The sequence below is a fragment of the Loxodonta africana genome, chromosome 6 (genome assembly GCF_030014295.1).
Source record: "Loxodonta africana isolate mLoxAfr1 chromosome 6, mLoxAfr1.hap2, whole genome shotgun sequence".
NCBI classification, from domain to species: domain Eukaryota; kingdom Metazoa; phylum Chordata; class Mammalia; order Proboscidea; family Elephantidae; genus Loxodonta; species Loxodonta africana.
Genome location: NC_087347.1, coordinates 15,204,629 through 15,221,900, shown reverse-complemented (window position 1 = coordinate 15,221,900; position 17,272 = coordinate 15,204,629). Strand labels below are relative to the sequence as shown.

The window sequence follows — 17,272 nt, the reverse complement described above, 5'->3', positions numbered from 1 at the left end:
AATTGATTCCAGTTCATGGAGACTCCATATGTGTCGGAATAGAACTGTGCTCCATAAAGTTTCCTGGCTGTGACCTTTTGGAAGTAGATCAGCAGGCCTTTCTTCCAAGACGCCTCTGGGTGGGTTCGAGCTGTCAACCAGTTAGTAGCTGGACACTTAACCATTTGCACCACCCAGCGTCTGGTCTGGAAGAATTCTAAAGGCCTGTTGGGGAACCCTAGTTTGGGGCCTCCTTGAGTGCTGGCTCCTGTAACCGGCAAGTCCCTTGTGAGAGCCCGGCAAGCACTGTCTGTGGAGATGGTGGCTCCAGGGAAGAATGAGACTTTCAGAGCAGGGCTGCCCCCGCATTGCCAGCTTGGATCTCAGCTCCTTGGCCTGAGCTATGTGCTGAAGGAAGGAAGGGCACCCTGAGCTGTGTGTTGAGCTATGTGCTGCAAGGACACTGGCACACTGGGAAGGCTTGACACTGGCCTGCTGGAGCTGAGGGTCCTGTCGTCCATCCTTCTGAGTGGCCTGGCCTCAAATGTGGTCTATGATGGTCTTGTGCATCTGTATTGTTTCAATGAATTTAGAAGACCCCCCGCCCCCGCAGTGGGCATTACAGAAAATTCTCTCCCAATGTGATCTAGAAACACACTTTACTTTTTAAGAATTTGGTTAGTGAATGGTGGCAACTCCTACTAAGTGATGTTGGGTTCTAAGCACTTTCTGAAGCAGAAGAATGAACTAAGCAAAGTTTATCTTGGCTAAAGCAGAGACCACTCACATACCTGACATAGGTCAAAAGGCCAGAAAGCTAATACCATCATCTAACCCTGTTTCCAAGCTTCCCTCTTATTCATGTGTATTTTGCCTCCAGGGGTTCCTATAAAATCAGAGCCTGGGCTTCCCCTATGACAACACGCTCAGTGATCTTCCATTCGCAAGGCAGCAGCCCAGTCTGGTGCAAGCAGCATGGAATCAGAAAGAGCTTTCTTTCCTGTTTAGCCTGCTTGATAGATGTGGGACCTTGAATAACATACTCCAAGCCCCATTTCCTTACCGTAAATTGGAAACATAACTGCTCCTCATAAGGCTACTGCTGGAGCCCTGGTGGTGCAGTGGTTAAGAGCTACAGCTGCTAACCAAAAGGTCGGCAGTTTGAATCCACCAGCCGCCCTTTGGAAACCCTATGGGACAGCTCTATTCTGTCTATACGGTCGCTATGAGTTGGAATTGACTTGATGGCAACGGGGTAAGGCTACTGCCATACATAAAAATGATGGTGCAAAGAGTTAACTTGCTTCGCAGCTAATTGCAAGGTTGGAGGCTTGACCCACCCAGAGGTGCCTCACACACTGTTCATAGATAAACACATCTAGCCCAGTTTCTGCAACATTGTAAGCATTCAAAAGCGCCTCGCATACCCAAGACACTTTAAATTCCTAAACACTGGGTCATGTCTCATATTCTTTTCTTATTCCCTTCCTTACCTACACAGTTTCCACCCAAACCGTGATTGAAAAATGTAGAAATATCATTTATCAGTGGCATCGTCCATTAGCAAACGCATCAGCTCAAATGGATTTGCACTAGTTCACCTTTTCTTCCTTGCTACTTCCCCTCGTGTGTCCCTTCACCAGGGAATAGACCTGAAGCTAATTATCAGGACCTTACAGAGCCAACTAGATATGACCCAACATCAGTTGAGGCTTGGCAGAAATAAGGGCCCTAGAAGGAAATACGCATAATGAGACTGATACAAAGACTAGGGACAGAAAGTCTTGCTATGACCGAACCACCACTCTGGATATTAGGCCATTTCCAGTTGTACCATACTTTTTATCACCATCATCTTTACACACCAGTGAACCCAATACAGGGTCAACATGCTCTAACTTACAGCATGTTGACCCTGTACTGAGTTAACCCTTGGTAAATTAAGAACAAACTGTTTGTGTGACCATGTAAGAAAGTGAAATTCTACAGCAGCCAAAGAATTATACATACTGGGGGTCCTGGGTCTCCTCTTCCTCCAGCATGTCCATCCTCACCATCCTGCCCCTGTTGCCCTGGGTATCCCGGGGGCCCATCAGGACCTCTTTCTCCTTTGTGTCCTGGAAACAGAGGCCAAAAGACATCCCAGTCCTCATCAGCAAGGGGAGAAGTACAGAAAGGACTCAAGAAAAAGACTGTGACCTTGACTCTGTGTGGATCGTTAGAGTTTCCTCTGAGTGCTTCAGCTGCCCAAAGTCACAGAAAGACAACCACTCAAAGGTCAGAGGGAAGGATGACTATCACCAAACTCACTCAATTAGTTTATTTGGGAAGTGTTCCTTTTCCCTTTTTCAACAGGAGGTTGTGTGTGGAGGTGCCAGTCAGAGCATCTAGCCCTGCACGCCTTATGCCGAATGACATACTCTATCCCCTGGCCATAGTGGATGGAGGATGGTCCACGGTTGGGCACATGGTCCAGGCTAATCTAATTCCTTCTGATTTTTTTTTTTTTTTTCCTAACTGGAGCTGACGATGTAGAGTTTTCTTTCATCTGTGGTTGTAAAAATCTGGAGCTGCCTGGGGCCATGTACCCCACAGCCCAGAGAAAGCCAGTCCCTGGGAGAGACTACTTATGATGCAATGAAAGATGGAAGATGCAGAGAGATCCTGCTGACACCATTTGAGACTCTGGATTCAGCTGTCTCCAATGCCAATCTTGTGTCTAATCTTTCAAATTTTGTTTAAGTGAGTCAATAAACCAAAAAAAAAAAAACCAAATCCATTGCCATTGAGTCAATACCAACTCATAGCGACCCTATAGGACAGAGTAGAACTGTCCCATAGCGTTTCCAAGGAGCAGCTGATGGATTCAATAAGTTACTTTTATTTTTTTCTTAAACTACTTCAAGCTGGGTTTCTGTCACTTACAACCAAAATATTCCTGACTTGTTCTGGATACTGTAATGCAGCAAATAAACACTGGCATGTCAAAGGAGACCTTGTTTCACCACAATGAGAATTTGAGCACATGACTAAAGGAGCATTCATGTTTTCAAATATGAGACAAAGAATTTGGGGCTCACCAATCATAGGACCCTATGAAGGGCAAGGAGTATTTTTTAAAGCAATCTCAACAATCCTAGGTCTTGTTATTGAATTGGTCTGTGGTCACAGGGAAACTAATACAGGAGGATTGTTCATAAATAATTCAGGATGGTTCCTGTGTCATTCATAAAGTGGCAGGGAGCTAGATGATTAATTATGCTCACCTTTGATTCTCAAGACAACCATGTCGCCCTTTTCTCCTTTGCTGCCACGTGGTCCTGAGGCACCAGGTTTTCCCTTGTTGAAAAATAAGAACAAATTAGCTTAAGTGTAAAAAAAAAAAAAAAGTGTAAAGGATCAAGTTATTCATGTCTGTATATCTGATTTCTCTATTTCTCCCTCCTATATCACTTGCTAAACAAACTGGTTTGGCACTCTTAGCCTCCTCCTGTTGCCTGCCTTCCAAGATCCTACCTTGGCGTAAGGTCCTACCTTACAAAATTGAGGCTCTTGGACAGCATGTAAAAACCAGTGAAATCTGAATAAGGTCTGTACCTGAGTTAATAGAAATGTAGCAAGGTCAATTTCTTGGTTTTGGCAATGTACTATGGTTATATATAAGATATATCATTGGGGGAAGCTGGGTGAAGGATACATGAGAACTCTCTATATGATCTGTGCAACTTCTCATAAGTCTTAAACTATCTCAAAATAAAAAGCTATTTTTAAAATTAAATTATCTTGGGCTTCCTAATGCAGAATTGGGAGGAAAAAGGACGGAGAGCTGTTAACAACAGGAGTTGCCACTAGAGCTTAAGGCAGAGGCTTAGCAATGACTTTGTAATGAGAGGGGCATGGAAATCACTGTAACACTGAGGGAATTTGATGAGCGAGAGAAAGAAAAATAAGGACCTTTGCTGATGTCAATACATTCCCTCTGTATAACAAGTAAACAACCAATTTAGACTGATGGGCTCATCATGTTTTGACCTCAGCATTGCTGAGACTGGGCTATTTGGGTCATGGTTTTATGAGAGCTACATATGATTGAATATCAGGCACTGCCAAACTCTGGAGACCTACTGTCAGTATATCAGAGTGACCAAACATTACAGCTAATAGAGTTATAGAAACACTACACATGACTTACAGTCACTTATTTGGTGACCTCAATAATCAGGAAACAATCTAGAATCTGGAAGAGGTCAAAAATGACTGAGCAAACCATTTGTTGTTTCACACAGATCTTACCTGGTCTTATTTTCATACAGTCTAACAATGAGTTGAAACGAGCTTAATTTTCTTTTTAACTGGCCTATACTAATTTATATGCCCTACCCACTGCTGTCAAGTCCATTCCAACTCATTGGAACCCTAGAGGACAGAGTAGAACTGCCCCATAGAGTTTCCAGGGAATACCTGGTGGATTCAAACTGCTGACCTTTTGGTGAGCAGCTGTAGCTGTTAACCACTTCGCCACCAGGGTTTCCATAAACTATAAAAGGAAGGGGAGGTAAGTGCAATTGTCAGCAGCAAGCAGTGAGAGTGAAGAAGCAGCTAAGAATGTATACAACAGGCATAAAAACTCAAGCTGACAACACGGTTGGGAGCCATCTACTATATATTAAAAAAAAAAAAAAAAAGCTCCATACCCACTGCTCAGTATCCTTAAAAGCCTCACTCTAGTATAGTATCCTGTTTGAACCAATGTCTACGAGACATCAAAACAGTGGGTGGAAGACATTTCTTAGTTAAAAAAAAAAAAAAATTTTTTTTGTAGACACGGGTAAATTCAAACAGTAAGAGAATGTTAGAAATCATGAAGTGTTGCTATGTGTTAAGAACTATTTTTATTCTTAATGTATGTGCTAAGTAATCAGTGGCTATGGGACAGGACTAACCTGTATGGGTACACTATCCAGTCCAAGTGATGAATAATGAAAGCAGCCTTCTGATGGATCAACTCTAAAGGGAGAAAACTACTTACATAGCATGTGAACCAGAGGTAGGCTTAATAAATAAGACCTTGTACACTGGGAAGAGTGAATACAATGTGGAAGTCTGAAAGTTTTAAGATGTGTGGTGAATTGTTCTTCTGCATTGTAGATGTAGAGCTTCAAGTTCTAGAGTCTGATCATAGACTCATTTGATCTGGGAAGAAAATCAAGTTACCGGAGCTGTGTCTAGATTTTGTTGAACAAATGTTTCCTGAGGACCTACAAGGTGCTAGTACTATTCAAAGACTGGGGATCCACCAGTTTACAAGGCAATCTTGTCATCATGGTGCTTAGACTCTAGTGGCATCAATGTTTAACCTCTACAATTCCTGGAGAAAAGGTTCCCAGCAGCTCTGGGATCAAAAGCTACTTTTCTCAATTCCAAGGCCTTGAGATCACTAAACGTGGATGCTAGGACAACAAAAGCCCAGCATCAACGCGAAGCTCCTTTGCCAGGCATGTACTGGCTTTTTTTATATACAGCCTAGATCGTGGACTTCAATGGCAAGTGCCCACAGGAGCCAGGTCCTTTTGAAGGAAGCAGGCAGGTGGAGGTGGTGGAAACTGGAGTGCCCAGGCCTCCCCTGACAAGGACAGCCACCTCTCAGCTCCCAGTGGTAGTGGGAACACAGAAGGTCTCACGTTAGTGAGCTCCCAATTTTTCAAGGGAAGCCCTGCTGTTATTGGGTGCCTTCAAGTCGATTCTGACTCATGGCTACCCTGCAGGACAGAGTAGAACTGCCCCATAGGGTTTTCTAGGCTGTAATCTTTATGGGAGCAGATCACCAGGTCTTTTTCCCACAGAGCCACTAGTGGCTTTGAACCACCATCCTTTCAGTTAGCAGCCAAGCACTTTAATCATTGTGCTACCAGGGCTCTTTAAGAGAAGCCTTAAATCTTATAATAACACAAAAACAAATACCCACAAGGATAAAACCACCACCTGACATACTATCCATTCACTCGTCTGTCTATGTCCGCCCAATAGAATGGAAGACCCATAAAAGCAAGGACTATGTTCTGGTCCCTATCGTATCCCCAGCACCCAGAAGTGCCTGGAACATTGTAGGTGCTCAGTAAATATTAGCTGAATGAAACATAGATGGATGGTTGAATGAATGGATATAGGTGATTTTTTGTCATTAGTAGAGCCATAGGTTCAAAACATAACATATACCATGCATAAATTTAAAAAAAAGGTACATTTGAATGCTGTCACCATCTATGACTTTTAACTAGAAATATTGTACTGGTAAGAGTTACTCACTGGTGGCCCCGGGGATCCTTCAACACCAGGAGGACCTGGGTCACCTTTTTCTCCAAGCCACCCAGGGAGCCCCAAGTCTCCCCTAAAACCTTGCCGCCCAGGAAGTCCTGGGGGACCAGGGGGCCCCATGGGACCAGGGTCGCAGGCACAGAGCCCTTCGTTTCCTAGACAGAGGATAAAATGCAGCGTTGTCATGTTTTCTGAATCAAATCCACAGTAAGGGCTTTACCACACACTACCAATATCTAAGAGGGGGAAAAGGGGTCCAGTGTGAACAATTCTCACTACAGGCAATTGATAACGTGGGATGTGGAGGCTGCGGTGCAGTGTGGAGGCATGGCATGGTCTACCAGGGGTGGGTAGAGAGTTTCCAGACAAATGGAGCATCTTGTTTCTTAATAAACTCATTCTGACCAAGTCCAGGGTGAAAATTTAGGTCCAACTCTCCTGAAGAAACTTTAAAAATAAAGTCTCTTATTTTGAAAAGTTTTCAAGTTTCTTATTTGGCTTCTATTGATGAAACCAAAAAATAAATTAGAGTCTAAAATAAATTAGGTTAGAAGAGAAACTCTGAACAATAAAAGAAACAAAATTGCATGTGAGCAGGGATTATTTATTACATTGCATGTTAACAGCACAAGTGACGATTCACCACGAGGCATTCCTTAATCATCAGGGCGTTTAATCTAAAATCAACAAACGAAAAAATGGTCTTTCTGGATAGTCAAACTCCTCTACTGTATTTACACTCTCCTTCTTACCCTGGTGGTGCAGTGTTTACGTTCTTGGCTGCTAACTGAAAGGTTGGCAGTTCAAACCCACCAGTGGCTCCACCAGAGAAAGATCTGGAGTCTGCTTCCATAAAGATTACAGCCTTGGAAAGCCTACAGGGGTTCTACTCTGTCCTACAGGGTCACTATGAGTCGGAATTGACTCCACAGCACACAATAAGGACCAGGTAGATCAAAAAGGCATCAGATGTGAACTCTAACGTAAACTATAGGTTTAATTCATAATGAGGTATCGATATTGGTTTATCAATTGTAACAAATATACCACAGGCAGGCAAGATGTTAATTGTAAGAGAAACAGTGTGCAGGAGGGAGAGGGGAGCTAAGGAACTCTCTACTTTCTGTGTAATTTTTGCAAAACTAAAACTCCTCAAAAAAAAAGTCTATTAAAAAAAAAGATGCAAAACAACTTACGAGTGGAGATAGATAGGATTATGGGCGTATGATGAGCCTGGCAAACTGGGGAGTCCCCAGAGAGAGACTGAGCTAAAATATCAATACTATCCTGTCTCTGTTGCTCTCAAGGAATCAAGAGGCCCTCATGAGGAAAGTCACTATCCTGAGGCAAATTCCATGGCAAGTGAGAGACTTCTTTATGTGCTAAGATACTCATAAGAGGATTTGAGTTTTCTGGTAAGATTTCATCACGTCATAAGCACATAAGCGGGCTGAGTGCTCCTGAGCGCAACTAAGGTGAGTAACAAATCTGAAGGAAATGCCACGCTGTCCATTTCAGGTACGCCCTCAGTCCTCCGTATATTATTGCCTTCTAGAAAATGCTACTCTTGATGCATACTTGCCTTTTTCTCCTTTTGAGCCTCTTCTTCCTGGAGGACCTGCTTTGCCTTTTATTCCTCGTGGTCCGGGGTTTCCAACACTACAATATATAACTTTACGGTGGGTAAGGGGTGGACAGAGAGAATCACATAGTTTTTTTAGGAATGTCTTCTGCAGGACAAGTTTAAGTGTCTCTTGCACTCACATCCTCTTTCCTAAATTTCCCTTATTCTTTCTTCTAATTGATTTAAACTTCTAAGTTTGCCTTATTATCTCTTCCATTCCTTTCCTGTGATTCTTTCCCTCTGATATATGATCATGTACATGAATAGACTATATACTATCATACCACACATCTGCCACCCTAACCACTTATAAAGACATTCCTAAACCCAGTCTAATTTAGTGGTTGCAGAACGAGGTAAAACCCATTGCCATCAAGTCAAGTCTGACTCATAGCGACCCTAGAGGACAGAGTAGAACTGTTCCATAGAGTTTCCAAGGAGTGCCTGGTAGATTGAAACTGCTGACCTTTAGGTTAGCAGCTGTAGCTCTTAACCACTACATCACCAGGGTTTCCGCAGAACAAGGTAATGAAACACAAAACAAAACAAATTTAAAAAAAGCTAAGAGTCAAGGTATAGCAAATAGCTTCCCACCCCCTCAGTTCTTAATCATTACCGAATGAAGAAAGCATAAAGCAGGCATTTAAAAGCAGAATTTCAGAGTCATCTGAGATGGCAGACAAACCACAGACAATAAATTCTGTCCTCTCCCAAAAATGTCATAAAAAAAAAAAGGACAGAGAAAGGATATTATAAAAAGTCATAAGCCCACAGGATAATGAAAAAGGGAGAAGAAATGATGACAAAAGTTTAGAGGGACTTCACGGGGCTTAAAAAGCTGAATCTTAAGCTGGCTGTGGGGAAACGCATTATTTCTACATATGCACGGGGCTCTTTGGTTATTTGCCTCTATTTTGCCATTCAACATGTCTGTATTGCTATTTCTTAATTTTTCCATTTGGGCGTTATCTTTTGACTTCCTTCTATAGAAGATGAATTCACACTTCAATTCCCAACCAAGTAATTTCATATACTTTAATTGACATAATAGTTCAACCTCAGTTTATTTATAAAAAAAGACAATAATACTAACTCAGCTCATGAAATATTATATACCCTTGAAAATACTTAAAAAATCATATTTTTGAATGACACTGCAGCACCGAATACAACATAAATGCTAAGGAAGATGAACGAGGATCACTTTACCATCTGATCCTGGGGGTCCCTGCAGCCCTGGCACTCCGGGCAAGCCAGGTGGTCCTGGGTTCCCTGGTTTTCCTGGAGCAGAGTCAGCTCTTCCAGGAATGCCGGCTGTCCCCGGAAGCCCTGGATGACCAGGAAACCCTCGGGGCCCAGGGGGTCCCATCACGCCTCCAAGAGAAATCAATAATGAAAATCACATATACTATCAGAGTAAGCTTTTCTGTAGAAGAAAGCAAAATCCGGGGTTCCTTAGGCCATGGAACTTTTCAAGGAAAAAAAAGTACAAAATAACTGAATATCACAGCCATCAAAAAAATGCCTTGCCTCCTTGTAAACAAGCACACAAGTGGTCACAAACAGGTTTGGGGAATCAGATTTTCTTACCTTTTCCCCATTCTATGGGGTTACTGGGAAAGAAATTAAAATTTTTAAGTTTTCCACCTTGATAATGTAGTAAAAATAATCTGAATACACGTTAGCATATTTAATGACCCAAAATATAGACACATCATTGTCTACATAGAAGATAAAATACCACCCTTTCCATGTTAGCCTCATAACTATTTCACTATACACACTGCACTATGTGGTCTCCACTAAGCGGCAAGGCTGGGGTTCAATTCCAAGTGTCTTGACTCCAGAACTCTGCTTATCCCATGGTAAATATTACAGGTAATTATAAAATAAAAACATGTAGAGTAAGGGCTATAAAGGAGCTCTGGTGGCACAGCGGTTAAAGCACTTGGCTGCTAGCTGAAAAGTCGGGGGTTTGAACCTACCACTGGCCACTCTGTGGGAGAAAGATGTGGCTGTCTGCTTCCATAAAGATTTACAGCCTTGGAGACCCTAGGGGGTTGCTATGAGTCAAAATCAACTACGGCGATGGATTTTTAAGAGCCATATACATTACCAGGAGCCCTGGTAGCACAGTGGTTAAGAGCTTAACTGCTAGCCAGAAGATCAACTGTTCAAATCCACCAGCTGCTCCTTGGAAACCCTATGGGGCAGTTCTACCCTGTCCTATAAAATTGCTATGGGTTAGAATTGACTTGATGGCAACGGGTTTGGTTTTTTTTGTTTGTTTTCTTGTTATCTGTAAGGTGTCCTAGTGGCACAATGGTTAAGCACTCAGCTGCTAACTGGAAGGTCAGCAGTTCGAGCCCACCAGCTACTCCATGGGGGAAAAAGACCTGGTGATCTGCTTCTGTAAAGATTACAGCCTAGGAAACCCTATAGAGCAGTTCTACTCTGTCCTATAGGGTTGCTCTAAGTCAGAATTGGCACACAACAACAACTGTTATGTTTAAGTTGATATCTGCTAGAGTCACTTGTCCAAGTGGGTTTTGATTTTACTCTGCTGGAGGCACTGTTTTATTATAAACAAGCTGGAAAGAAGAAATCTAAGACCAAAGCATAGTGCTTCTTGACCAACAGAATATTCTATATGATTGATATAGCCCTGGGTCAATTAACCCAAAGCTTTGTAACCAACTGTACACAGATTAACCAAGTGTAGACAGCATGACCACCTCTGTGGTTATCAGAGCCCACAATGTGGAAGTGACATTCCTGAAAGACTAATCAAGAACTTATGCATTACCAGTTGAATATCTCCAGAAACTTCTTACTCTTTGTCCATAAACATAACAAGAGATATGGGCTGGATAAAATTACATTTATTCAAGACTTTTCTCCTCACAGGTTTAATCTGTTCTTCTGGGTTCACAGAATGCAAATACCCTCCAAGAATATTAACCACTACAGTACTTGAAAGACTTCAAAGTACTTATGTCAAGAGGACTCTTTCCCAGCTCTTCATCAAATATCACTGTGAACTAGAGTTGCTTTATTTTGGGGGGGGTAGGGGCTGTGCGTTTTTGTTTTAATCAAGTTTGAATCAAAGTTTTATTTTTTAAATTATACATTTTTATTTCTGCAGTTCATCTAAGAGATTTAAATTGGGGCCTGGACAGATGAACTGAATTTAATAGGAGGAAGAGCCTTCAAGGAGGCTGGAAAACACGAAGGAAACACTAACTCTAACAGCAGTTCCCAAATTTATCTGCATGTGATAATCTTGTGGGAAGCCTGTTACACACGGGTATTCTTCAAAGTCCCCCTGAGATGTTGTTAGTAGGTGCTGTCGAATCCGTTCTGACTCATAGCAACCCTGTGTACAACAGAATGAAACACTACCTGGTCCTGTGCCATCCTCACAATCATTGCTATGTTCCAGCCTATTGTTGCAGACACTGTGTCAGTCCATCTCATTGAGGGTCTTCCTCTTTTTCACTGACCCTCTACTTTACCAGGCATGATGTTCTTCTCTAGGTACTGGTCCCTTCTGATAACACGTCCTAAGTATGTGAGACAAAGTCTCGCCATCCTCGCTTCCAAGGAGCATTCTGGCTATAGTTCTTCCAAAACAAATGTGTTCATTCTTCTGGCATTTCATGGTATATCCAATATTCTTCACCAATGCCATAATTCAAAGCCATCAATTCTTCTTCGGTCTTCCTTATTCATTGTTCAGCTTCTGCATGAATATGAGATGATTGACAATATCGTGGCTTGGGTTAGGCGCACCTTGGTCCTCAAAGTGTTTAAAGGTCTTTTGTAGCAGATTTGCCCAAAGCAATATGCTGTTTGATTTTTTGACTGCTGCTTCCATGAGTGTTGATTGTGGATCCAAGTAAAATGAAACCCTTAATAACTTCAATATTTTCTCTGTTTATCATGATGTCGCTTATGGGTCCAAATAAATGTCTCAGATGGTGACTGAATGTTTTTGAGATACATTCCAGGAGCCTGTATTTCCCCCAAATAAGTAATTGAGTGGTTTGAGTTCTGTGGTTCTTAACTCTGGCTGTACATTAGAAATGTCATTAGCTGCCTTGAGTCAGCCCCTGACTCATGGAGATCCCATATAAAAAAGAACACAATGCTGCCTGGTCCTGTGCCATCCCCATGGTGGGTTGTGGACTGAACTATCTGCATTCCATAGGGTTTTCATGGGTTGGTTTTCAGAAGTAGATCACCAGGCCTTTCTTCCTAGTCTATCCCAGTCTGAAAGCTCTGCTGAAATCTGTTCATAGTGGAGTTATGCATCATAGCAACATTCAAGCCTCCACTGACAGATGGGTGGTGGCTATGCATGATGTACATTGGGCTGAGAGTCAAACCGGCCCTCCTGCTGGCACGGTGAGAATTCTACCACTGAATCACCAATGCCCCTATACATTATAAATACTAGGGCACTTTTATAATACAGATACATGGGCCATTTTCCAAAGAGTCTGGCGTGCTTGGTCTGGTATGGGGCACAGGCAGCAGTATCTTTAGAAACTCTTAAGTTGATCTGCGGAGCCCTGTGGCACAGTGGTTAAAAGCTTCAGCTGCTAACCAAAAGGTCAGCAGTTTGAATACACCAGCCGCTCCTTGGAACCCCTATGGGGCAATTCTACTCTGTCCTGTAGGGTCCCAATGAGTCGGAATCAACTTGATGGAAATGGACTAAGGTGATCTGTCTTGGAAGAAGAACAGCCAGAACGCTGCTTAGAAGCAAAGATGGTGAGACTTTGTCTCATGTACTTTGGACATTGTATCAGTAGGGACCAGTCCCTGGAGAAGGACATAATGCTTGGTAAAGTAGAGTGTCAGTGAAAAAGAGAAAGACCCTTAATGAGATGGATTGACACAGTGGCTGCAACAATGGGCTCAAACATAACAACGACTGTGAGGATGGGGCAGGACCAGGCAATGGTTTTTTCTGTTACACACAGAGTGGCTATGAGTCAGAACTGACTTGACGGCTCCTTACAACAACAACAAAACAAGATGATTTTGATACCTGCTACAGTTGAGAACCACGGTGTGGGTGATGATTTAGGAAAACTGGCAGGAAAGATCCAATGAATTCTTACCTGACCGGGCTTCCCCTGGTCCACCTGAGACACCTGGGGGACCAGGTGGTCCAACTGCCCCCATTTCTCCATAGTGGCCAGGGAACCCTGGATCCCCTGGAGGGCCTGCCAAAGAGAATTACACATATGAATACCCACTGCCGTCGATACATATGAATAGATAAATGTATATCTACATCTTAAAACTTATGAACACTTCCTTTTTGTGAGGCTTGGTAAAGTATAATTACATTATTTTGCAGTTTTTTTTTTTTTTTTTTTTTACCACATTTAAAGTGGAATATCTTAGGTCTGAGCCCCTCAGGTACCCCTCCTTTGCAGACACGTGAACTTTGAGTGGAGCTCTGTCATTGAGTTCAGCTGCTAACCAAAAGGTCAGCAGTTGGAATCCACCAGCATCCACCAGCCGGTCCTTGGGAACCTTATGGGGGTAGCTCTATTCTGTCCTATAGGGTCACTATGAGTTGGAATCGAATTGATGGCAATGGGTTTGGTTTTTGGTTTTGACTGTCACTGGTTTAGGCCAGGGTGGTGTGAATGGTTAATGTGCTCAGCTGCTAGCTGAAGGACTGAAGGTTTGAGTCCTCACAGAGGCATCTCAGAAGACAGGCCTGGCGAACTACTCCCAAAAAATCGGCCATTGAAAATCCTGTGTGATGTATATACTCTGTCACATATGAGGTCACCATTAGTCAGAGCTGACTTGATGGCAACTGGTTTAACTGTTCCCCCCTCCCCTTGATGGCAGCATCTTGTGGTAGGTATTAGTCAAATGGCTTTATACATTTTTTTTAGTGATTAAAAAAAACTACTTTCTGAAATGTGATGTACTAAAAACCTCAGAATACAGTTTACATACTAAAATAAAATTTGACATCTCGTGTCAATTAGAGACCAACCAAGGGCACACCTCTACCTGCACGCATATCAGTGCATTACATACTCATGGTCAAGTGCAGGTATTCAGCCTTCCCAGTGTGCTAAATGGAAACCCTAGTGGCATAGTGGTTAGGAGCTACAGCTGCTAACAAAAAGGTCAGCAGTTTGAATCCGCCAGGTGCTCCTTAGAAACTCTATGGGGCAGTTCTACTCTGTCCTATAGGTTCATATGAGTCAGAATATGCTGGATGGCAACAGGTGTTTTTTCTTTTTTTTTTTTTAGTGTGTTAAATACCAGGTGTACTGGAACAGATTCATCTGTTGGGGACACTCAAATCTCATTTCTGCGTAATTTATGGAAGAACTGGATGGAACACAAACCTTTAAGTGGAACAGGTGGAGTTACCAAAACACCTGGTGGTCCTGGGTGTCCACGGTCTCCAGGATCCCCCTGAAATCATTCATTCATTCACTCTTCTTAAAAAGATTAATATTTTTCTCATATTGCCTGGCATTAAATAAATATTAGAAGGATCACAAGTGCATTGATATAAGACATAGAGATTATAGGCTAGCTAGAGAAATGAATGGCTCATAGAATTCTAGGAGGAAGAATGATGAATCCAACCTCCCACCTACAAGCAGAAGTCAATGACCAATTGGCAAAACTCGCACGAAAGAAAATAATCTAAAAAGTCCAGCCAAATTAGGCCAGGCCCATAAATTAGATACCCCTCAAGCCATTAAGTTTCTTCAATATGTACAGGCATGAACCTCTAACTTGGCACTCTCTGAATCTAGATTTTATTTTAGCAGCAAATACCGCCCCCTTCCCTTTACTGCCTCCCTGGCTTGTTCTGAATGAGTACTCCATACGAGGTTATAGAGGCAACTAAAAAAAGGAAGAAATGCAGTCGTGGTAAAAGCAGGAAGATCTCAAGGGCTTCCTTCATTTTTTTTTTTTTAATAATGAATTTTATTTAATTTGTTGTTGTTGAAAACATACCCAGCAGACCATACACCAATTCAACAATTTTTACATATATGATTCAGTGACACTGATGACATGTTTCAAGTTGTGCAACCATTCCCACCTTCCTTTGTTCCTCCACCATTGACATAAACTCATTACCCCTCAAACTTCCTAACTTTTTGAATTGCTGTTGTCAGTTTGATCCCATACAGATAGTTCTTTCAAACAGCACAATGCTCCAGGCAAACAGTCTTTGATCAAGGCTCCCTTAATTTTTAATCTTGATACTATTTTATCCCTATGGAATTTTTGATGGTTTCATTATTATTCACCTCCTAAAGGAGCATGTCTCAAGTGTAAAATGTAATCATTACAATATACGTTAGAGTAATCTCTGTCCTTTACAAAAAGTTAAGGAGCCCTGGTAGTACAGTGATTAAAGCACTTGGCTGCTAACCGAAAATGTACTCTGAGGGAGAAAGATGCAGCAGTCTGCTTCCGTAAAGATTTACAGCCTTGGAAACCCTATGGGGCAGTTACATTTATAAATGATTCTTTAAAATATTTAAAAAATAAATTAGATAACATAAATGATATAAGGTTTTATCAAGGCTCTACTCAAACAGGCTCACTTTTTTACCTTTGAGCCAAGAAATCCAAACAGCCCAGGATCGCCAATCAGTCCTGGTTCCCCCTACAAACAACACAAACATAACTTTTGCAAAAAAAAAAAAAAAGTGATTGAGTGCCAAATTATCTCATTTGCATTTAACTTGAATGATGCGTGATCACTGAGATGCTGAGCAGTTTAGCTTGGTTATGGGGTGCATTAGACAAAGTCTTGTGTTTTAGTTCTTGTATCCAGAGCTAAACCAAGCAATTCATAAAATGATTGTGTCTGCCTTTCCAATTACATGCTTCTGAGTGCCTGCATACAAAAATACTAGTTTTGAATGATACTGAATTGTGTTTACTAATGAAAACTGGTATGTCACCTCTGTAATGGTGTATGGAGCCCTGTTGGCACAGTGGTTAAGAGATGGGCTGCTGACCAAAAGTTTGGCAGTTTGAATCCACCAGCTGCTGCTTGAAAACTCTATGGGGCAGCTCCACTTGGTCCTACAGGATCGCTATGAGTTGGAATTGACTCAATGGCAATGAGTTTGGTTTGGTAATGGTATAATGGTGTATATTTACCTTTAATCCTGGAAAACCTGGAGATCCATAGGAACCAGGTTCACCCTAATAAAGTTACAAAAATTAAGACAAGCAGAATGAAATCGAAATGCATGCATGAGTTCAATGTATCATTTTTCACCTTATGAGGTTGCCTCATAGATATTTAATCTTGCCTGCAAAGGTAGTTGAATAAAATCAAACAAATGTAAAAGAGATTGATTTCTTTATAACATGTGTTATTTTTATTGACCTTTATCAGTCTTATTCATAAAATTCATGTCATTGCCAGTGTTGAAATCAAGAACATATTCTGTTGTTTTTGTTTTTGCATTTTATTTTAATTTCTTTAACTAATGCTTGCACTGGGCCAAAAAATTTTGAAATCCTTGCAATATAATTTGTGTGGAGATGAAATGCTGCTCTGTGCATTATCAGCCTCACATATTACCATGGAAGCCCCTATTGTTCCATTAGGTGCTAAATCCAGAGCCAGGTAAATTCAATGCCCAGGTCTGCTGGGGTCTGGCCTCCATGATGATTCATGAATGACGATGTCTACTAGTGACCTGGGCGAAGATGTTTGGGCCTGATGCTGTGCTTTTTTTCTAGCTACTGCCCCTAGATCATTACCTTATTGTATCAAATAGGCTGAAATGCATAATTTCAAGCTATTATCACACTGACACTGAGCCAGACAGGAAACGTCACAATTCCCTTACCTTCCCACAACCCTTCCATCTTCTACTTTCTCAACTTATTTAATGGTGTCAGTGGGAGGGATGCTTTGGGAAGTTGAGCTATTACACAATTCTCATCCAAAATATATGGTCCCTATTTGAGGTATCTCTTACTTTTGAGCACACAGAAATATTGACCCAGTCTTATAAAAATGTGGACAAGAAATGTCTCCCAACTCTGACATTAATGGAGGTCTGAATGATTCTTACCCGAGGTCCTGGGAACCCAACAATACCTTTTTCTCCTTTTGCCCCAATGCCAGGTTTTCCCTTTAAGACATAACAGTGTTTGGAAGCATTCAAGGAAATACATTTCGACAATATGCAAAGAAAAAACAAAAATTCTTTTCAGCAGCTAAAGAAAACTTAATTACTTGGGAATAGACACCCGACAGGATTATGATAAAATAGTGAAAAAAATCTAGTAATATACATTAGCATTTAAAAGCATGCAATT

The 17,272-nt window shown here is 41.7% G+C and overlaps 1 protein-coding gene across 1 annotated transcript in view; it reads right to left on the bottom strand.

The window, feature by feature from the left end:
* COL4A4 (collagen type IV alpha 4 chain) overlaps window positions 1-17,272 on the bottom strand; it is a 121,635-nt gene that overhangs the window by 55,925 nt on the left and 48,438 nt on the right. The window contains exons 14-23 of the mRNA XM_010597675.3: window positions 17,026-17,085; window positions 16,097-16,141; window positions 15,540-15,593; window positions 14,308-14,377; window positions 13,048-13,152; window positions 9,128-9,292; window positions 7,877-7,966; window positions 6,286-6,449; window positions 3,246-3,318; window positions 1,990-2,096 (exon numbers count right to left, since the gene is read on the bottom strand). Of these exons, the coding sequence (XP_010595977.2) occupies window positions 1,990-2,096; window positions 3,246-3,318; window positions 6,286-6,449; window positions 7,877-7,966; window positions 9,128-9,292; window positions 13,048-13,152; window positions 14,308-14,377; window positions 15,540-15,593; window positions 16,097-16,141; window positions 17,026-17,085 (933 nt within the window). The remainder of the gene's footprint in view (window positions 1-1,989; window positions 2,097-3,245; window positions 3,319-6,285; window positions 6,450-7,876; window positions 7,967-9,127; window positions 9,293-13,047; window positions 13,153-14,307; window positions 14,378-15,539; window positions 15,594-16,096; window positions 16,142-17,025; window positions 17,086-17,272) is intronic.